Source organism: Schistocerca piceifrons, chromosome 4 (assembly GCF_021461385.2).
Source record: "Schistocerca piceifrons isolate TAMUIC-IGC-003096 chromosome 4, iqSchPice1.1, whole genome shotgun sequence".
Taxonomy (NCBI): Eukaryota; Metazoa; Arthropoda; class Insecta; order Orthoptera; family Acrididae; genus Schistocerca; species Schistocerca piceifrons.
Window position 1 is genome coordinate 487,920,654 of NC_060141.1, and position 24,133 is coordinate 487,944,786.

General features: G+C 42.4%; 1 protein-coding gene across 1 annotated transcript in view; it reads right to left on the reverse strand.

Annotated features, from left to right (window-relative positions):
- LOC124795371 (tryptophan 5-hydroxylase 1) overlaps positions 1-22,689 on the reverse strand; it is a 283,255-nt gene extending 260,566 nt beyond the window's left edge. The window contains exon 1 of the mRNA XM_047259377.1: positions 22,575-22,689. Within this exon, the coding sequence (XP_047115333.1) occupies positions 22,575-22,676 (102 nt within the window). The 5' untranslated portion in view covers positions 22,677-22,689. The remainder of the gene's footprint in view (positions 1-22,574) is intronic.
- Positions 22,690-24,133: the final 1,444 nt, after the last annotated feature.

The following is a 24,133-nucleotide window of genomic DNA, read 5'->3' on the forward strand; positions in this document are numbered from 1 at the left end:
GTAAGTGGTGGCTGGGATCGCACCCGGGACCAGGGACTTCGCAAGTAGGATAACCCTCTGCACATCTCTAATATCTCAGTTTTTTTACCGTCAGACCATTTCACTAGGAGCATGTGGGAGTAAATAAAACAGAGTTACCAAATTAAACAGTCCCGAAAAGTCTTTTTTCTTGCACTTTATGGCAGTACAATGCAAAAGTAGCCATATTTTCTGTTTGATAAAGCAACTACACATTCCTTACATGGTACCTTCTCACAAGTACTTGAGATGTTCAGTGAGAAGTAAACTGTCACTTAATGCCTGCAAGATCATCTTATCTCCTCTCGTGTTGCTTTCACCCGTGGCGATGTACTCAAATAATCCATACACATGAACAAGACCATATTACTTAACGAAAAACGGTGTCTTTGAGATTTTTTAAGTAGCACTGCTACAATTTGATAAAATGCGCACGCTTCCACTTACACCATCTTCCTTAAAGAGCAGCTGTCCTGTTTATTGATCTGGTCCTCAGGTTTTGGATTAGACTTGTATTTAACTGGATTTCTATTCTGATCATGTTTTCCGAACCAGCTTTATTTTGGTAAGACTGTATATTACCAACTCCACATAGAATCTGTGTTCTAACAAACTCAAAATATCGTAAACCCCCTTCCTGCAGCGGCTGTCACTGGATTTGGATAACATCGTTTTCACAGTATACCGTTTGTTAAGCAAACCCGTAACGTGATGTACTGCTGTTCTTGAGATCGTCTCTATCTGCTCCATTAAACGTACCCGGTAAGGATTTCCTTCTGAGGAGCAACACCCAGGAATTGCTTACCTCTCTGGTGGGTGAATTTCATTTCTTTGTGGTTCTTATAATGGTTCTCAGCCTTGCATATGCTTCCCCAAAAACCAGTTTTTTATGCTTTTATGATTTTACTCTTTCTAGCGAATATTATGTTTGCGAACAAAAATTAGCCTTTATTTCCATTAATGCGCAATACGTTACGTTAGCTTATGTCGTTGGGCCACGTCCATTCGCTGCACCAGTCGTCAAACGTCTGTAGCTCTTCCTGCATGCCCCTAGAATTCTCTGGCATTGAGACTCCCGAACGTAGAACAATATAGATTACCCAGCACGATGGTAAAGCGGTAACACACTCGTCTTGTATACGAGATTAGGGCTGTTCATATCCTCGTCCGGCCGTCCAAATTTAGTTCGTCCGTGATTTTCCTAAACTGCTTAATCTGAATGTCGGTATCGTTCTTTTTGGAAGATACGGCCAATTTCTTTCTTCATCTTTTCCAAATCTGAAACGGTGCTCCGATTCTAATACTCTCGTCTCTAACGAGACGCTAAACGCTAATTTTCCTCCTTTTCTTTTCATTGTCATCATCCACCGACAGTTGCTTCCGTCACTATATACGCATCCTTTATACACAGGATGTACCAGGAAAGATGCTCAGCATTCAGTGATACTACAGGAACGATCATTCTAAGCAAAAGTCTAGAAAACGTGGACTCTAAAGTGCATGCCATAAGAGCTATGAGCACGTGTTCGATAGGAGAGATATGTTTTATAGTATCGAAGAAGTTGTCGTAGCTCTTAAGATGTGCATTTTAGAGTCCATATTTACTTTCTTTGCTTAAAATGATCGTTTCTGTCGTATCCCTGAATACTGATCATTTATCTTTGGACCCAGTGTATAGCAAACAGCAGCATCTCTAGATCAATCCATTCAGGTGAATCTGAATTTATATATGTGATTAATTTCGGTCGTTAAGATCGATATGCTGGATGCTGGCTGTTAGGTAGTCCTTAACAGAATCGCAAAACATGTCCGACGTTCTGTAAGCTCGTATTTTGCCCGTTAAGTTACACTAAGGATATGTATCGAACGCTTTCAAAAAGCGGAGGAACACAGGCATCAGTCTGGGAGTCGTTATCCCCCGCCTTCTGAAGGTGATGACCAAACAACCGAGCTCAGTTTCACAAGACTGCTATTTGCTAAATCCATTTTGAATTTGTAGAGGAGATTTTCGGACTACAATGACTTTATAATTCTAGCCCATTCTCCGAGTATGATACCTACGCATGTACATCACATGGGTATATGAACTTCAAAACACATCAACAAAATGCCTAATCTGATGCATCTAAACGTTGATATTGGAATGGAAACGAACTCTGTAGTTCAGCACTCGAACGGTAGGCTGGTAGGAAGGAAGAATGCAAGAAAATCAGCCCGGAATTCTACTGGCCGCACTATGTGATTGCTTCTGTTTACCACCAGAAAGCAGGTTTTTGGTGTCTAGCATAAAATGCAACCCATAATTCAACTTCTGCAAAATATCCATTGTATTTGCATTTAAATCAATTCGTTAAAAAAAGTAATGGTGCATGAGTCTCATGTCAATACATTAGAAAAGAGAAAACATCGGCTGCTTCCTAATACGAGCATCAGAAGTGCTTTTTTGCTGGCACGCCTAACAGAAAATCTATCAGTAAGCCACCATTGCTGTTTCATGGAGCTTTATCCGCAACCTCTAATTTGAAATTTAAATCGTTTTGTAAACAGCGACACATGTTAATTGAAATTCCACTAGCGTGTTGTTCTGGAGCACCTGCACTCCCAGTCAAACCAAACTCCAGCCCCACCTGTGGTAGCCTGAGCTTTAGCCGCAGTTCATTCCATAGTGTAAACGACGATAACTGTTTTTCTTTACTGAGAACATATTGCGAGATATTCAAAGACGCGCATGACTTCCGCACAATGCGTCAAACAAGAAACCCACTGACTTTGTCAGTTGTAATATCAGGTAAGTATTTTGGGACAATAGTTCAGATGAGCATTTTTGAGCGCTGCTTCATTGTACTGTTCATAACAGAGTGTATGTGAATAACTCAATACACACGAAGAAGAAGAAATACTATACATCACTAATACGTAAAATATGGCGGAGGATAATCTGTTTTAAAGCAGTAAGTGGAAAAATCATATATGATGACCAAAGGTGTTCAGACGACAGCACTAACCTTGTAGTGCGTAGAATTCCACTATGGTAATACCTGACTAGATTTCAGTGTGGCTCTCATATCCAAACTTCCAGATGTCAATCAGTCAGATTGGTAACAAACGTAATTTATCGACAGAGTAGCAACCAAAACTCTGATACACTTTCTATTAAATCCTGTCGTCCAGCAAAACGTGCGTAAACGGTAAGTAACAGGCAACACGTGCCATATGGAACACAGGAAAAGCATAACTGTGAGGGTCCATGACGTAGAATTCCGGTGGGAAAGTTGGTAGAGCGTTAGTTTGGCGTACCATAGGTCCCGACATCGAGACCTGGTATTCCCAGTTTTTGTACTGTAGTGATTGTGATACTGTTGTATGGGATAACACGTTACTGACATGTAAAAGGACTGTTCGGGGTTTATAGCAGTGTTGTATTGGCAGTCCGCTTTCACTTCGATTATTTGAAAGTAGCAGACGTATAAAGGGCATTTGTAGTTTCACATAGTAAAAACAAACAATCGGAACATAAGAATAAAGAAACAATTACATCACATGTGCAGAAGTATTAATTTATTAACAGTAATAACAATATTACTAATAGGAATAATAACTGACTGCTACATCGCTGCACCGATGTACACACATCAAAAAAAGTTTTGCATCACCCCTGTACCCAGATCTCCCGAAGATAAACGTTGACCAGTTTCAGCCATTCCACCAGGAAGGAGGTACACAGCTCGTGTTGTCTGTAGTTCAACCATGCCTAGGCTGTCAATACCGCGGTTCCATCGCGTCTGCGTTGTTGCTTTGTGCCAGGAAGGGCTCTCAACAAGGTAAGTGTCCAGGAGTGAATCAAAGAGATGTTGTCCGGACATGAAGGAGATACAGAGAGTTAGCAAATGTCGATGACATGCCTCGCTCACGCCGTCCAAGGGCTACTACTGCAGTGGATGACCGCTACCTACGGATTACTGTTCGGACGAACCCTGACAACAACGCTACCGTGTTGAATAATGCTTTTCGTGCAGCCACAGGACGTCGTGTTAGGATTCAAACTGTGCGCAATAGGCTGCATGATGCGCAACTTCACTCCCGACGCCCATGGCGAGGCCATCTTTGCAACCACGACACCATTCAGTGCGGTAGAGATGGGGCCAACAACATGCCGAATGAACTGCTCAGGATTGGCATCATGTTATCTTCACCGATGAATGTCGCATATGCGTTCAACCAGATAATCGTCGGAGACGTGTTTGGAGGCAACCTGGTCAGGCTGAACGCCTTCGACTCACTGTCCAGCGACTGCAGCAAGGTGGAGCTTCCCTGATGTTTTGGGGTGGCATTATGTGGGGCCGACGAACGCTGCTGGTGGTCATGGAAGGCGCCGTAACGGCTGTACGATACGTGAATTCCATCCTCCGACCGATAGTGCAACGATATCGGCAGCATACTGGCGAGGATTTCGTCCACATCTTGTGAATGACTTCCTTCAGGATAACGACATCACTCGAGTAGAGTGACCTGCACGTTCTCCAGACATGAACCCTATCGAAAATGCCTGGGATGGATTGAAAAGGGCTGTTTATGGACGACGTGACCCACCAACCTCTCTGAGGGGTCTACGCCCAATCGCCGTTGAGGAGTGGGACAATCTGGACCAACAGTGCCTTGATGAACTTGTGGATAGTATGCCACGACGAATACAGGCATCCATCAATGGAAGAGGACATGATACTGGGTATCAGATGTACCGGTGTGTACTGCAATCTGGACCACCACCTCTGAAGGACTCGGTGTACGATGGAACACATGAGAAATCTCTATTCCAATTTTCTGTACAGGTTCCGGAACTCTCGGTACATCTATAAAGTCCGAACAGTCCTTCTACACGACTGAAACGTGTTGCCCCATGTATCAGTTTGACACGTATTACAGTATAAAAACTGGAATGACCAGAGGTCGAACCAAGGATCCTCGGTACGACAACTAACGCTCTATTGACTTCCCAATAGGAGTTCCGCACGACAGGCGCTCACAGTTATGCTTCTTCTGTGCTCCGTATTTCGTCTGATACTTATTACTTACCGTTTACGCACGTTCTCTTGGGCGATATTGCATAGCGCAAATTATGTCGGTATTTTGGTTTACCTACCTATATACGTTTGGTACCCATCTGACTGTCTGACATCTGCTGGTTTGGGTGTCAGATCAAACGTGTAACTGGTCCTCCGCCGTTACATGGGACTTTATAGAGTTCCTGTGTATCTCTGCACGATAATAAAGTCTATTCACAGTCAACCGATGATTATTTCCAGAGATGCTGACATATCTTTTCATATTTCTGGCATTTTGTCTTCTAGGAAACATTAATCCTTATCCACTAATCATTAACGAGCTAAATACCTGGCGTTGCCCAGTAACGTCTTTATCCCATTGTCTCAGAACATAAAGAGCTGAGAGAAGTATTTCTGGCACTTTAGAACGTACGGGAAGCTCTACAGATTATTTTAGTTATTTCCTTTATATTCGACTAAATGTTAAATGTCACAAAGACTATCATCGATTACCATTTACACTAATGAAACCATGGAGTCGACACTAGTACTCTGTATCTTAAAACACATATCTGTTTACTGTAGCAGCAGATCCCTTCCGCTGCATAAAATCTGGATCATACGTGGCTGGGCCCTAAACAGCCTAACATTATAGAGGAAGTCGAGCACGCCTCAAAATGCAGTAGCTGGTTTAGCTAAAACGGCACCGAGCTAAGTCGAACTTTGTGAAATGAATCAGATGCACTGGAATAAAAAGAGCGAATCGATGTAGATGAAATCGGTTAAGATGCAGTGACACAAAGTGATATTACTGCAAACCATTCACATTTACTGAACATGCAATTTAATGAATTTGTAGTGACAATTTAGTGTCTGGCAATCATAGATGGCTACAGCAACTACAAGTTGAAGTAAGCCTCCTGGAGATATACACAGATAACCTAATGGTTCAGGCAACTGATACCGATAAGAAGTAATTCGGGTTTCAGCCTCTGTCTGACACAAATTTTCAACTGCCACGACACCGGTCATGGAAGAGGCAAAGAGGCTTCCCAATTTGTTTGTGTGACGCAATATCAGAGGGTTATTTCAACCACCTACTTTTCTCGTGTGAGCGAAGTTGCTAGAATCAAGCCGTCTTGTGGAAGAGACTAAACAATCTGAAACACCCTTTTCCGCTAATATCACCACAATCCTAGCTTCAGACAATAGTGCTATATCTAAGCCCTTCTCAACCTCTGCCTTGTGGAAAATATCACATGAACAGAAAATCATACGGCAATATCACTTCAGAACTTATTAGTGTGTTATTGCCGCATCTTTCTTTGGTCAATAATCTAGAAGAACCCTATCATTTGTTCCCAACTACCATCGTATGTTACTATGATATAATTACCCACATATGTGAATCATCGGGTGTACCTCTTACGTAATGGGATGTTTAGTTCATGGTATGCTCACCAAACGCAAAAAATTTATTAACAGATAATATGAATTATAATCAACTTCTTACACTTTTCCCTGGTTCAGTGTCTCTATTCACTGTCTCTGCTGGGGAATGTACTAAATTGTGTCTGTAAGAAGTGTTTAAATGTTAAACCATGCCTAGAAATCTAGAAATCCCATTCCAAAACAATTTCTATAGTAGGAATTGCTACGACGTTGTATCGACATGCTGAGAGACTTCGATAGCCCTTAAACTGGCTGGAGTGCCCTCCACAAGAGCTTAGCGAATAAAAGGTTATTGAGTGACGTGTCAAATAATGGCAGACGACAGCCTATATCCAGCAGTATAAAGCGTCAAAGCGTTTGCCCTTGTTGCGTGAGTGCCTTGGCTTTCAGTGTTCCTCAGGTTCAGCTGCCAGATTTAATTCAGCTACAAGACCCCTCTAATCGATACGTCCATTGCTAATCTGCCAGCAAGAGGAAAGCGCATATTAATGGCGATAAATTTCGGAAATTTTTTAAAGTATTCAGTCACAGAAGGAATCGGGAACTTGAAAGGATATGTTTCGACCTGTTGTAACATTATTTGCTTGAAGGTATGCTTTATTATCGATATTACCGTATGCGAGAAGCATGCAAATTGTATTGTTTGCAGTTAGTAGTGTGGATCATTGCCCAACTCAATCCAATAATGTTTTGTTGTTAGGCTGTTTTCAGTAAATGCTGATTCAGGAAGTCTGTAAGCCCACGCGCCTACGTGTCTAGTCCTGGAGAAGGGGAACTGGTATACAGTTGGCAGTTTATTTAATATGAGGGCCACATGAGCAGAAATTCATAAAAGTTATTGACTGATATTAATGCAGGTAGTTAAATATAGGAAAAACGGAATACGTGTACTATACTCGGGGCTACAATTTCTTCGTTCCGGCGCTTTATGTTTGTACGCTCATATTGTGCCAAAATACACTCTACAGCCAGTGATATGTGTTGGTTTTAGAACATTATGTCTCAGGTTCTCTGACAGATGGTAAATTCGAACACACAACATATTTCGTACAACTCACCGTGGTTTAAATGGCCCTTTCGTTACATGACGCGAAAACAGAAAATTTCCCGTAAGAAGGGCTACGAGTGAAGTCTGGAACAATTTCCCCTTCCAAATTCTAAATAAAGATTTATTACATCTACATCTACATCTACATCCATACTCCGCAAGCCACCTGACGGTGTGTGGGGGAGGGTACCTGGAGTACCTCTATCGGTCCTCCCTTCTATTCCAGTCTCGTATTGTTCGTGGAAAGAAGGATTGTCGGTATGCCTCTGTGTGGGCTCTAATCTCCATACTCCGCAAGCCACCTGACGGTGTGTGGCGGAGGGTACCTTGAGTATATCGGTTCTCCCTTCTATTCCAATCTCGTATTGTTCGTGGAAAGAAGGATTGTCGGTATGCCTCTGTGTGGGCTCTAATCTCTCTGATTTTATCCTCATCGTCTCTTCGCGAGATATACGTAGGAGGGAGCAATATACTGCTTGATTCCTCGGTGAAGGTATGTTCTCGAAACTTCAACAAAAGCTCGTACCGAGCTACTGAGCGTCTCTCCTGCAGAGTCTTCCACTTGAGTTTATCTATCATCTCCGTAACGCTTTCGTGATTACTAAATGATCCTGTAACGAAGCGCGCTGCTCTCCGTTGGATCTTCTCTATCAACCCTATCTGGTACGGACCTCACACTGCTGAGCAGTATTCAAGCAGTGGGCGAACAAGCGTACTGTAACCTACTTCCTTTTTTGCGGATTGCATTTCCTTAGGATTCTTCCAATGAATCTCAGTCCGCATCTGCTTTACCGATGATAAACTTTATATGATCATTCCATTTTAAATCACTCCTAATGCGTACTCCCAGATAATTTATGGAATTAACTGCGTCCAGTTGCTGACCTGCTATATTGTAGCTAAATGATAAGGGATCTTTCTTTCTATGTATTCGCAGCACATTACACTTGTCTACATTGAGATTCAATTGCCATTCCCTGCACCATGCATCAATTCGCTGCAGATCCTCCTGCATTTCAGTACAATTTTCCATTGTTACAACCTCTCGATATATCACAGCGTCATCCGCAAAAAGCCTCAGTCAACTTCCGATGTTATCCACAAGGTCATTTATGTATATTGTGAATAGCAACGGTCCTACGACACTCCCCTGCGGCACACCTAAAATCACTCTTACTTCGGAAGACTTCTCTCCATTGAGAATGACATGCTGCGTTCTGTTATCTAGGAACTCTTTAATCCAATCACACAATTGGTCTGATAGTCCATATACTCTTACTTTATTCATTAAACGACTGTGTGGAACTGTATCGAACGCCTTGCGGAAGTCAAGAAACACGGTGTCTACCTGGGAACCTGTGTCTATGGCCCTCTGAGTCTCGTGGACGAACAGCGCGAGCTGGGTTTCACACGATCGTCTTTTTCGAAACCCATGCTGATTCCTACAGAGTAGATTTCTAGTCTCCAGAAAAGTCATTATACTCGAACATAATACGTTTTCCAAAATTCTACAACAGATAGACGTTAGAGATATAGGTCTACAGTTCTCCTCATCTGTTCGGCGTCCCTTCTTGAAAACGGGGATGACCTGTGCCCTTTTCCAATCCTTTGGAACGCTACGCTCTTCTAGAGACCTATGGTACACCGCTGCAAGAAGGGGGGCAAGTTCCTTCGCGTACTCTGTGTAAAATCGAACTGGTATCCCATCAGATCCAGCGGCCTTACCTCTTTTGAGCGATTTTAATTGTTTCTCTATCCCTCCGTCGTCTATTTCGATATCTACCATTTTGTCATCTGTGCGACAATCTAGAGAAGGAACTACAGTGCAGTCTTCCTCTGTGAAACAGCTTTGGAAAAAGACATTTAGTATTTCAGCCTTTAGTCTGTCATCCACTGTTTCAGTACCATTTTGGTCACAGAGTGTCTGGACATTTTGTTTTGATCCACCTACCGCTTTGACATAAGACCAAAATTTCTTAGGATTTTCTGCCAAGTCAGTACATAGAGCTTTACTTTAGAATTACAAAAACCTAGTCAGATATAAGCCACGAATGGATCCAAACCTTCCATCCAGTATCGCGTAGGTTAGTCTAGTACTGAAACTGAAGAGAACGGAGAAAGGTAAACGATATTTTTGGTCTGAGTCTGGCCGCAAATGGTTAGAATCTAATGGAAATGATAGAGTATTTTGAGTCCAGTCAATTAACAAAAATTACGCTACACTGTATTTTCTTTTTTGAGATTTCCATGTGAGAATGACTCCGCAGATTTGAATTCACAGAATATATTTTGCTGAATATCAGAAAAACATGTTTTGCAATAAAATAAAATAATATTTTTAAGTACTACAGTATACCAGTTTTGCTAATTTTATGTGTAACAGCTCATACATGATACTGAATAACGGATGCTCGGTAATTAAGAACAGTTCTACTTTCCCCCAGGGCTGTCCGTTATGGAGAAGTTTTACTGCGTATTCATTGGTAGGATGGCTAAAATAAGGATACGTACCCCCTAAAAGTGCAGCATAGAAGCACGGTCAAACACTGCCAGTATCAAACAGAATTTACCTGTTATTTTCTGGATTTCAGCTCAAAGGTATTTGCAACAATAAATCGTATACTGTTAGCATCCGTTTATTTTCCAAGGGAGAACTTTCCTCGACTGCTAAAAGTCAGCAACAAGAAGACATGCATACTTATCAATGTTCATCTCTGAAACTGAAAATGTTGACTATAAATGGAAGAAGTCCAAAATTATTGCACAATACGCTTTGGACGCTATGTGTCGAGCAAAGCTGTGAAGGGCGGGAATGAACCGTCGTAGTTCATCGACCGTGTTACAAACTTGCTTCGCAGCAAACAGAGCATCACTGCGGACTGAAACGTAGCCGAAGTCTTGTTGTCAAACAAATGCAGAACGAAGCCAAAATTAAAGAGAGTGAAACGTGATGCATTCAATGAGTCCCAAGGTAATGTTCTGTCTACTGGTCTAATCAAAATCCCAAAAAATTTTGGTCTTGCGTTAAATTAGTACATGGATCAAAACCATGTGTCCACTCTGTGACCATAATGGCATCTAAACGGAGAATGAAAGAGAGAAGGTCGAAGTATATTTTCAAAATTATTGTAGTAAGAAAGCTCGTATTACGGTGCCTACTTGTTCCTGTAAGGAACATCTAAATGATATATATCGTAACAAGTGACTGCTGGAAGGAAAATCACCTAAAATCGCTCAACAGAGGAAAGGCCACTGGCCTTATACGGTAACTATGTGATTCTATATAGAATAGGCGAAAGAACTTGAACAAAATGCGAGCGTGATTGGATTGAAGAGTTCCTATTTACCAGATGTAGAGTGGGAGACTCCAGTGATTAGGAGGGGTTGTAAGGAGAAAGAATCGTGTGAAAATGTTTTAAGTGAATTTATCTATGAAACGATTCGTGAAAATAACATCTTAGACCTGCTAGTGACAAACAGACCGGAACTTTTCGATTTAGCGTAAAGCAAGGAATAAGTGGTCATAAGTCCGTTACAGCATCAGTGAATACAGCTGTAACTAGGAATACAAAGAAAGGAAGCAAGTTCTTTCTGTTTAGCAAGAGCGACAACAAACAGATTTCTGATAACCTGAGCGGTCACCACGAAAATTTCTTCTCCAGTACTAACAACGTCGAGTATCAATACACGAATATCAAGATCATCGTAGAATACACTTTATACAAGTATATGCCGAGAAAAATTATGAGTGGTGGAAAATACTCGTCGTGATTCAACAGCCATGTTAGAAAACTGGTACGAAAGCAAATTTAAACGTATTCAAAGCCTCACAGACAAACAAAAATTTAACGAAGGCAAAATTAAAGTGAGGAGAGACATAAATGAAGCGTTCGACGAATTCTGTCTACCTACTCGACGGAAAATCCGAAGAAGTTTTGTTCTGATGTTAAATCAGTAAACAAATGGAAGTCTTTAGTCTAGACACTCGTGAGCATAATGACATCGAAACGGAGGGCGACAGAGAAAATGGCGAAATACAAAACGTCTTTTTCCGAAACAGGTTCACAGGGGACGATCGCACTGTAGTGCCTGCTTTAAATCGTCGCACAAACAACGAGACGACTGATATCGAAATAAATGTCCACGGTAGAGAAAAGTAACTGAAATCGCCGAACAGAGTGAAGGTCACTGGATCTGACGAGATACCAATACGTTTCAGCACAGAGTATGCGAAAGAACTTGTCCCTCTACTAGCAGTGGTGTATCGCAAGTCACTGGCGGAGCGAAGTCTTCCTGATGATTGAAAAAAAAGCACAGGTAATATACCTTTTCAAGGACCCTGTTTCCAATAATCGTCGTCGAACAGACGCGCGGAAGTATGGGGCTATATTTCTGACGTCTGTCAGTCGTAGAATTTTGAAATTGTACGTTTTTGGAGGCCGAAAATCTTCTCTGTAGGGAACAATACGAGTTACGAAAACAAATGGCCGCGTGAAACACAGCTCGGTCCGTCTGTCCACGGACACAGAAAGCAGTACATACAGGCACTCGGGTAGATGCCGTATTCCTTCACTTCCGGAAGGCATTCGATACAGTTCCACAATGCCGCCTAATGAACGAAGTAGGAGAGTACGGAATATGAGACCAACTGTGTGGTTGGATTGAAGAGTTTCTAGCAAAAGAAACACAAAATGTCTTTCTCAAAGGAGAGAAATCGTCAGACGTAAAATTAACTTCGATATATCCTCAGAAAATGTTATAGGATCATTACTTTTCACTATATACGTAACTGACCTAGTGAATAACGTCGGAATTTCCATGAGGCTTTTCGCGAATGATACTGTTGTGTACAGTGAAGTCGCAGTGCTAGAAAATTGTAGTGAAACGCAGAAGTACATGCAAAGGATGACGCTTGGTGCTGGAGATGGCAATCGACACTAGGCGTAAACAGATGTGTGGTATTGCGAATACCCAGACAGAAAGACCCTTTATCGTATAATTACACAACTGCAGAACCATCACTGGAAGCAGTTACTTCCATAAAATATCTAAGAATATGCGTACGGTATGATCTGAAATAGAACGACCCCACAAAATTAATCGCAAGTGAGACAGACCCAATTGGAATGGTTCAAATGGCTCTGAGCACTATGGGACTAAACATCTGTGGTCATCAGTCCCCTAGAACTTAGAACTACTTAAGCCTAACTAATGTAAGGACATTACACACATCCATGCCCGAGGCAGGATTCGAACCTGCGACCGTAGCAGTCGCGCGGTTCCGGACTGCTCGCCTAGAATCGCTAGACCCCAATTGGAAGATTGCTCAGAAAATGTAATCCACCAAGAAAGAAATTGGGTTACGAAACACTCATTAGACATTGAACAATGCTCGTCATTAAGGGATCCATATTAGATAGGACTGACAGAGGAAATAGAGCAGATCCAAAGAAGCGGCACAGCTGAAGCACAGCTCCTGGCTACCAGGTAAACAGCAAGGTGCGAGAGTCAGTCAGCACATGGTGGATCTCCCTACAGCCGTTACACGTCACACACGCATGCACAGAACGAAACGGGTGTTATGGCGAGAATGATCACTGAAATAAAATATGTCTACGTAGAAATCATGGACATTTCGCGTCACACCATCCAGTAACGCTACGTTGATTCCAAAGCTATCAAGCTGAGCGCGTCAATGAGACGAGTCAATCGCCGTTTGGGAGGTTTTTATATGCCAAAAACTACGCAGTTTACAGCGGTATTAATAATTGTCATTTACCCTAATTTCCTTAACAAATTAACGAGTTGGTAGATGAAATATACTTGCTTAAACTGTAACCTGCGAGCGCTAAGCTTTAATCAGTAAATAGTTTTAAGCTTAAAAACAAAACATAATTTTACATTTAGACAAATTAAGCCAGAATATCCAATCCTCAACAGTATCATCTATTATGAAGTCAGCATAGTGTAGGAACTTGCTTTACCCTTTTCCTGCCTTAGTGAATTTTCAGTATTCAATGTGTTTAATAGCAATACTAAATTTATTTGGTCTATTTTTAAAGGATTTTCCTGTGTACCGTAAGAGCAGCTTCCTTGAAACAATCTTGGCAGTGTGAAATCAACGATGCAAAGCACGCCTGTGCTGTGGGGTCTTTTGTGACTCACGACAAGAACACAGCAAGTTCCATAACCCGATTTCCCAGAAACTTCACACAGTGGAAGGGGGGTCAAAATAAGCGAACACGTGTTTACTTATCCATAGATACTCGACCGTTTCTGAGAAAACGACGGTCAAGCTTTTGGATGCAATTTATGTGCTTTTTTTAGCAGCTGATTAGCTCTGTGGCAGTGATGACACTGTATCTAGCCCCGCGAATTCACAATTTTACACCCTGTGTTCGAAACCCGATTATTGCTTTTGTACACAAATGTGGAAAACAATAAATGAATGAGAAAATTTTGAAATTGTTTCCAGTAAAATTCCTCTTGTGCATCTTGTCAGTAATAATGGCGGTGTTGGGTACTCTTTCCGGAAGAGAGCCTTTCAATAGGTCAGCAAGTATACCCGTCTTTCTGAAATCCAGCAAGGAGGGTCTTGTATTCAATCTACCCAGCTGATTTCGCCATCTTGATGGAATCAGTAACGAGACAAATAGTTCTTAGATTAGTTCTCAAAGCGAACAGACAACAAAGGACCATACATACATATATTATGTAATAAATGTGTGACACCTATTGTGAAACCTAGTTGCAATTTTACAATCTTTATAACACTCATGTATCCCCTAATTTCATAAGAAACGTTTATCTACTAACCTTCTGTGGAGATAGGTAAATAAACGAAAAAAAGAACAATAGTCGGGTTCCGAACATGGAGCACAAAAATGAGAAACTGCCATGCTACCCAGCTATCAACGCGCCAGCTATACTCAAGTGCCATAAAAGGCATCTAAAATGTTTCGAGAACTTTGTGCGTCGTTTTCTCAGAAACTCTCGAGTATCTACGGACAAGCCGAAACATGTGTTTGCTTACTTTGACCCTTCTTCCATTAAACGAAGTTCTTACGAAATCGGTTTATGGCACTTGCCGTGATCTCTTTGTCAGTTGTGGTTGCAGTCTCGGCTAAAAGTTCGTCAATAGGCAGCGCTGGAGAGGGATTTTTGTGCTGCAATATTGGCGTTGCCGAATTGAAAGACTTAAATTTTACGCTATGTTTCAGCCTTTATCTTAATTCATCATTCGAAGGTGATAGCTGTTCGGATACTGCGAGAAATTTACCTTTCGTTGGGTGTTAGCGAGCTGAAGCATTACGTTTCTCGGTGTGTCGCGACGCGCTGCAGTGAACTAAATAAAGCCTGTTTAAATTGCGAGCTAAAAGCCAGCAAATTGGTAGCTTAATGAGAAACTAAACAGATAGTTTTTATTTTTTTTTTCAGAATGAATTTTCACTCTGCAGCTGAATGTGCGTTCATATATGATATGGAACTTCCTGGCAGATTAAAACTGAGTGCCGGACCATGATTCGAATCTGGGAGCAGTTTTAATCTGCCAGTAAGTCTCATAACAGCGCAGACTCCACTGCAAAGCGAAAATCCATTCTGAATATAATCCCCACGCTGTGGCTAAGCCATGTCTCTGCAATATTCCTTCTTCCAGGAATGCTATTACTGCAAGGTATGCACGAGAACTTCTCTGAAGTGTAGGAGATGACGTACTAGCGAAAGTAAAGCTGTGAAGGAGAGTCGTGATTCATGCTTCGATAGCTCTGTCGGTAGAGCACTTACCTGCGAAAGGCAAAGGCCGCAGTTTCGAGTCCTGGTCCGCCACACAGTTCTGATCTGCCAATAAGTTAAATGGTTATTAATGGACAATTTTATTGCCTATTTTCACTGACTACACAATCATTTAATAAACTTAAATTTCCGATTTTCATGAAGTTAGGACTTTGAAACTGAGAGCTCACGTTTGATTATTGCTTTGTACAGGAGTTCGCTGTGTGAACAGATCTACTGCTAGCTTTACTACACGCGCATATGAACTTGCTGACGAATTGTTCATGTCAAAACTGCTTTTATTTTATTTCTTTCATTTTGAGACCGCTAATCGTAAATGAATTCAGTTTTCTAGATTAAAATAAAAATTGTTCGATTTCAGTCATCAACTTGTTAACTGTGCTGCTTTATTTACTTGCAAATTGTACCACATTTTGTATTTCTGATCAATTACTAGGGAAGTCAGAAAAAATCTAACTACTCTACAGCCAAGTTGACCAAAGAATGATAAGTGGAACCACTTCTAATCACCCCTTAGGTATTTGTTCGAGCCAAAATTTCTATTAGTTTCCAGATTTACCCGCCTCTCTGCTCTTTTGATCGGAACTTTTAAAATTAATTTTACACTGAAGTGCCGAAGACACTGGTATACGAATCCGTATTGAAAGACAGAGATATGAAAACAGGCAGAATACGGCGCTGCGGTCGGCAACGCCTATATATGGCAGCAATTGTCTGGCGCAGTTGTCAGAGCGGTTACTGCTGCTACAATGACAGTTTGAACATGCTGTTATAGTCGGCGCACGAGCTATGGGACACAGCATCTCCGAGGTAGCGATGAAGCGGACATTTTCCCGTACGACCATTTCATGAGTGTACCATGCATATCAGGAATCCGGTAAAACATCAAATCTAAGACATCGCTGCGGCCGGAAAAAGATCCTGTAAGAACAAGACCAACGACAACTGAAGAGAACCGTTCAATGTGACAGAAGTGCAACCCTTTTGTAAATTGCCGTAGATTTCAATGCAGGGCCATCAACAAGTGTCAGCGTGCGAACTATTCAACGAAACGTAGTCGATATGGGCTTTCGGAGGCGAACGTCCACTTGTGTACCATTGATGGCTGCAAGGCACAAAGCTTTACGCCTCGCCTGGGCTCGTCAACACCGACATTGGACTGTTGATGACTGGATACTTGTTTCCAGGTCGGAGAAATCTCGTTTCGAATTGTATCGAGTGGATGGACATGTACGGTTATGGAGACAACCTCAAGAATCCATGGACCCTGCGTGTCAGCAGGGGATTGTTCAAGCTGGTGGAGGCTCTGAAATGGTGGACGTATGCAGTTGGAGTGATATGGGACCTCTGATACGTCTAGATGCGACTCTGACAGGTGACACGTATGTAAGCATCTTGTCTGATCACTTGCATCCATTTGTGTCCATTGTGCATTCCGGCGGACTTGGGCAATTCAAGCAAGACAATAAGACACCCCCCACGCCCAGAATTGCTATAGAGTGGCTCTAGGAATACTCTTCGGAGTTTGAACACTTCCACCTGCCACCAAACTCCTCAGACATAAACATTATTGAGCTTATCTGGGATACCTTGCAACGTGCTGTTCAGAAGAAATATCCACCTCCCTGTACTCTTGCGGATTTTTGGACAGCCGTGTAGGATTCATGGTGTCAGTTCCCACCATCACTACTTCAGACATTAGTCGAGTTCGTGCCATGGCGAGTTGCGGCACTTCTGCGTACTCGCGGGTGTCCCACACGATATTAGTCAGGTGTACCACTTTCTTTGGCTCTTCAGTGTATCAATCGAAAGAGAGAGAAGGAGAGGGACAGAGGGGAGTGAGGGGGATCTCGCAAGTATTAAACCAATTCCAGGTAACATAGATGCCCGACAGATTCATTGGAAGAATCCTTAGGAAGTGTCGTCACCCCACGAAGAAGGTAGCCTACAAATTATTCGTTGAATCTATACATGACTATTACTCGTCAATCTAATATCATCATTTCCTGATATCTTTATCCGTTTCCCAGATACAGAAGTTCAAAGTTACCCTGCTTGTACACGTAAAATATGCACATAAAGCCCGGTGTGAGGCGAAGATTTATATAGTGATGCAGAACGGAGAAATGTGCTGTAAATTGTCTCCTTTATCGTCAGAAGCGTTCTGGGGTTCTGTGTGTACTAAAGCATATGAAGTTTTTTTGTGCATTTGAAACCCGGTCTGGAGTGTAAAATTAGTTTTACATTATTTCAATCCAATTTAAGTAAATCAACAAAATTTTACTGACGCATAAAATTCTTCTCATATGAGTTACGTGACCTGCTGTGGCAGGGAAGATAAGAAAACCAGCGGAAAAATGCTCGTATCAGAGCACAAAAAAGGCGAATATGCCCCTGTTTCAAAGACTGAATGAAACTGCCTCATTTTTTCTCAACACCTTTAAAAATTTTCTCAAAAATTTTAGCCTGGGAACATATTCGCACTTTTTCATACTGTCAGACAAAGGGGTAGTGGCAGTGGTAAAAATGAGTATTAGTGGAAGGTAGTAAACAGTGGTTACTACACAGAAAGAGCGGAGGAGACGGTGACAGTGTGAGAGAAAACGAGGGGCACAGTGGCAGTGGAATATAGTTGATAATGACAGAACAGTGCTAGAAAAAAAGCGAAGGAGACAGCGTCAGAGGGAGAGTAATAAAAAGAAGTAGAAAGTGTAAGTGGGCGAGAGCCAGTGATAATGAGAGATAATCTATGACACTGACAACGAGGAAGGGAGAGAAGAGATAGCAGCATTTGGAAGGACTGAATTAGGTAGTAGCATTAAAAAAAAAGAGCAAGAGGGAGACAGTGACAGTAAGAGGAAACAGTAGCAGTAGGACAGGACGAAGGAGAATGTGGCTGTGAGACAGGAAACAGAGAGATACAAAGAGATAACGATAATGAGTTGGGCTGAATGACTGAGTGAGAAAATGGGCAAGTGAGTGTGGATGCGTGTGAGTAACTTACACAGAGGTGAGAATGTGAGCGAGGTGCAGTTAGGGGAGCTTGTAGGAGTAAGAGGTGAGAGCGCGACTATGTTCGCATGCCAGAATTTTTGTGAAAAATTTTAAAGGTGTTAGGGAAGGTAGAACGAGACAGCTGGTACCCCACGTTTCTCACAGCTTTTTAAACAGGAGCTTATCCGCCTTTTTTGAGCTCCGATAGGAGCATTTTGCCGCTGAGGGAAGAATGGCGCTTTTCGTTACTGGTTCATCTGATAAACGCGAAAGCGTCACGGAGATGCTCAACCAATTCCAGTGGCAGACACTCAAGAGAGGCGTCGTGCACCATTGTGTGGTTTAATGTTAAAATTTCGAGAGAGTACTTCTCTAGAAGAGTCCGCTGATATATTGGAACCTTCCACGTATATCTCGTGGAAAGACCCCGAAGGTAAAATGGGACAGGCATGAGCTTATGCGAAGGCTTCCCAACGAACGTTCTTCCCGCGGACCTTTGCCGATTGGAACAGGATAGGGGACAGTGTCATTGGTTCAAAATGGCTCTGAGCACTATGGGACTTAACTACTGTGGTCATCAGTCCCCTAGAATTTAGAACTACTTAAACCTAACTAACCTAAGGACATCACACACATCCATGCCCGAGGCAGGATTCGAACCTGCGCCCGTAGCAGTCGCGCGGTTCCGGACTGCGCGTCTAGAACCGCTAGACCACCGCGGCCGGCAGTGTCATTGGTACAAAAAAGTACCGTGCACCTCAACCCGTAATGTGGCTTCCGTAGTACACCTGCAAATGTAGATGAGCGGCATCTAAAATTAAACTAAGCGATAAATCTATTGCATGACTACTTGCATGTCGTATTAATTTTCCAACGACGCGAACGTCCACGGATACTGAGTAGTACATATTATCCGAAAGATATTTTATAAGTACGATATTAACACAATGACTTGAGGTACGCACGGTGCAACTTTTCCTTCAGTTAATGGATCTCCATTGACAACAATATTGAAGATTCTGGTTGGGTTAATCACTATTTGCTAAGTTTGATTAATGCACATCAAATACCAGAAACCTGCTAAGTGTCGTGACTGTTGATAATCGGAATTCCTGTTGCTATATTGCTTAAACCCTGAAATATCTACGTCGCTCAACTAACTGCTCGTTGCGCAATCAGTATAATTGATCGGTATTGCACGCTTCATGGAAAATGAAGAGATCAGCTTTCGTGCGTGGATAAATATTTTTATTAAATTGTGTTTGTTACTGAAATAGTGAAATTAGGCTTGACAGCACAAGCCTTACGAAATTAGCGCTTTCCGGACTCCGGACTATAGCCTTCTTCTTAATAAATTTTCATTGAAAATAATATTTTTGTGACAGGTCATCACATTTCGATTAGTGAGATTGTTGTTGTGATATGAATAGTAAGCATTTTATTTCAAAAAGTCATAAATAAATTTTCATTGAAAATATGCTTTCTTGACAGACTAAATTTAGGTTAGAGAGGTGGTTGTCGTGATACGCATAGCGAACATCTTATCTCCATAGGTAATGACCTAAATTGTAAAATATAACTTTTCAAGCTAGAAATATCACACCTTTTTCACCTATTACTATTGAGCTGTGAGGGAATGTATTTTCGTGATAAATCCAACTTCCTTCCCAGCCTCCGAGGACATATTCTATGGAAGAGTGACTAGGGAGGAGACGGGGGAAAGCGTGGGGGGGGGGGGGGGGTGTGAGTAACCTGCACACTGTGCCCTGCTGCTGACTGGATGTAGCGACTACCTCATGACGTCCTCCTCAGACGGTGACGAGACGTTGGGTTTATCTAGAAAACCTGTAAGACTTAATAAAACCGGAAAATTTTAGTAATTGTGGTATCTTGAATCAAGCTCTGGATATTTGAATGTGCGACTGATCAACAACATTCGCGGAAAGTCGTCGTTCTATGGCTGAAACGAAATGTGGGTTCACTTGTACATCCCAGAGACAGACCTGCATTGTAAAAAATACGCTGGTGGAAGCGAAAGGTCATTAAAAAATTTGAAGAAGTAAATTTGACGTTTGTGACGGGTCGAGGAATGGCGACTTCTTAGGCATCTTTAAGACCATAAAAAAACCAGTGACCAGCTCCTAGTAAGCAATGTTATCAGGCCGCATGTGTAGACAATTGAAATATCATCGCAGCACGAGAATTGGGCTTTGCACAGATCAGTCGTCGGGATTGCAAAACAACAACACCTGTGCTTCGAAGGAGGTCCTTACTAGCACTAACTTCACACTTTACACTATTGGAAAATTTGGAAGGAATAAATTTTCATTGTAACGTGTTATTTGTTCTGCAAACGATTAATAAGCCGAAGTTGGAGAGCAAATTTCTTCGTAATGGGAAAAAGAGCTTATGATGACTGGACCAGCCAAACTGACTTCGGCGGACATCACGATGTATTTTTACCGTACTAGTCCGTCCGATTAAATTAAATTTCTACCAGCGTAAAAGCGTCCACCGCCAGTAAAAATTTGAAACAACTTTTTCGAGCAGTAGGCCGCATAAGTTTATAAAGTAAAACCGATATTAAAACTGACTTTTCATCTAACTTTGCAACGGACCACCATAACGTTTGTAGGGAAGAAATTCTCGATGTGAGAGTTTTCCTTGCTGTAAATGAGTATTACGCTACTGTCCGAAGCAACTTCCTTTGTCGAAGGAGTAAAAATTGAATTTTTAAGAAAATTGGACTAAATGAATTGACATCGACGGAGATGAGGTTGCAAAATAGATTCACTGTATTGTTTCAGATCTACTAAAATTATAAAACCGGCTTCGTAAATAAAATTTCAGTTATATGAATGCGAAATGTGTTCCATGAACCGTGTCAAGTTCAGTAAACATCTTTAGGAATATCCGTCGCGTCATTTTGAAACTATAACCATTATTAAAACCGAGTTTCGGCCTATTTCAGAGTAAAAACAATCTTGGTTGTGAAGTTATTTAATTTAAACGACGCGTTTCACCCTTCGGGGCATCATAAGATGGTACAAAGTTTCTGGATAAGTAACCCATCCTTCATAAAGACGCACAAAATGGAAAATGGACGAAACAGTGACATTGTCGATTTTGTATAGCTTTATGACGGATAGGTTTCATATACGGCTACTTCTACACAATCCGATGGTGCCCAAAAAGTGTGAAATGCGTCAGTGACATTAAATAACCTCGCAACCAAGACTCTTTTCATTCTGAAATAGGTCGAAATTCGGTTTTAATAGTGGTTACAGTTTTAAATGACGTGGCATATTCCAATACAATTTTATTCAACTTGTCGCTGCCCGCTTTTATTCTGAAATAATTCGAAACTGCTTGATGTAGCTCCCTGCCACAATAAAATGGAATTTTTTTTGCAGCGGAGCTCTTCAGGGAGACTAAACTGATCCAGTTTCACTAAAGATGTAAATGTATTTGAATAAAATTCTTTGGGGCATTAGGGTGAGTTATTTTGAAACAGAAACCAGTACCAATAGCGATGTTTCGACCGTCTTTACAGCGATCTTCCTTAGGGAGACTAAACTGATTTAATTTTAGTAAAGTATGTAAATGAATTTGATTTCTTTAGATATTAGGCAGAGTCGTTTCGAAACAAAAAACCACTAACCAGCTAGACATTGGACCGTATTTGCAGCGGTATTCTTCAGGTGCACTGAACTGAGTCAGTTTTATTAAACTGTGTAAATGAATTGCACTAGAATTGTTATGGGCATTAGGACGAATCATTTTGGAAGGAAAACCGCTATTAAAGCATACGTTTCGACCAGCTTTGCAGCGGTCATCTCTAGGGAGACTAAAGTGAGTGAACTAAAGTAAACAGTATAAATGTATTTCCGTAAAATCCCTTAGTCCTTTAGGCTGCGTCATTTTGATGTTGATACCGCTATTAATACCGACGTTTCGACCGTTTTTCCCGCTGTCATTTTCCGGGAGACCAAATAGAATTTAGTCGCCCAGAAGAGAAACTCTGGGAAGACAGTCGAAATATCGGTTTTAGTTTTAAAATGACGCCTACTGAGGTCAAAAAGGATTTTATTCAAATATACTGCTGACGTTTATTAAAACTGGCTCGGTTTTTGGCAGTTGCCCATCTGACTGACAGTGAGACGACAGCAAAACGATTTGGAAACGAGTCGACTACGTCAGGCGCGCTACTGACGCTAGTGGAGTACCTGTAGCCGCGCGGTGACGGGCGGACCCTCCTTCAGCGCCCACTGGCCGCCGGCGGAGCGGTACAGCCACAGGCCCAGCAGACCCTTGCCCGAGGCGCTCATGGCGGACTGGCGGACGCTGCACTGGCGCCGCCGGCGCGCCGCGCGGCTGCCTTTAAAGGCCGGCCGCGCCGCCCCCGCAACCGCCGCCGCCCGCCTCCCTCGCTCCCCTCATCGCCCCGGCCCTCGCTACTCACCCCCACTACGGGCGCCACGCGGCCGCTTTGTTCTCGCGGATTGCAAGTGTGCTGCTTCTCATCTCCCGCCGCTTCACTCAATGGATGGACGGGCCCTCGGTTCGATAGCTAATTCATTCACTTTCTTGCAGCCTCCTGCCACTTCTGGTAAGCGCAAAAGTACCAACGACGGCCGCTATCTTTGACTGCCAATGCGGAGACGGCGCCCGAAATACTTCTCAACTTCTTGATTTTAATTACCTTTTTCGTGCTCTAAACCACGACTGCATTAAAGTTTCGTCATTTTTCCTGCGGTAATACGTACATTTATCAATGGCGCTTATTAAAAGTGTGTCCGCCCCTGGTAGCTGAGTGGTCAGCGCGACGGAATCTCATACCTAACGGCCCCGGTTCGATTCCCGGCTGGGTCGGAGATTAACTCCGCTCAGGGACTGGGTGTGGTATTGTCCTTACTATCATCATTTCATCCCCATCGACAAGCAGGGTCGGAGATTAACTCCGCTCAGGGACTGGGTGTGGTATTGTCCTTACTATCATCATTTCATCCCCATCGACACGCAAGTCGCCGAAGTGGCGTCAACTCTAAATACTTGCACCAGGCGAACGGTCTACCCGATGGGAGGCTCTAGCCACACGGCATTTATTAAAAGTGTAACATCATGTAGGATAGCAACGCATAAAAGTTTGATTATTGTTTGTGCACAGTATAATACGATTAAATCCGTTAAGTGCGAAATTCAGTACACAGGGGTGATGCCTCTCAGCAACATTGGCTTTAACCTTACTAGGCACCGAGCCGAACTAAGCGAGAATAATCCAGTGTAAAAACTAAAAGTCACACCACGAAGGAACTACCAGAATGGGATGGAAATCGGCACATGTACATGAGCAGACAATCAATGCCGGCCGGGGTGGCCGAGCGGTTCTAGGCGCTACTGTCTGGAACCGCGCGACCGCTACGGTCGCAGGTTCGAATCCTGCCTCGGGCATGGATGTGTATGATGTCCTTAGGTTAGTTAGGTTTAAGTAGTTCTGTTCTAGGGGACTGATGACCTCAGAAGTTAAGTCCCATAGTGCTCAGAACCATTTGAACCATTTTGAAGACAATCAATGGATACAATTTCAGAAAAATTCTATGATTTATTGAAGACAAAGAGCTTCACAAATTAGTCAATGGCGCGTTGGTCCACCTCTGCCCCTTGTACAACCTGTTTTTCGGCTTGGTGCTGATTGATACACCTATGGAATGTCCTCCTGATGGATATCACGGCAAATTCTGTCCAGTTAGCGCGTTAGATCGTCAAATTCCCGAGATGCCCATAA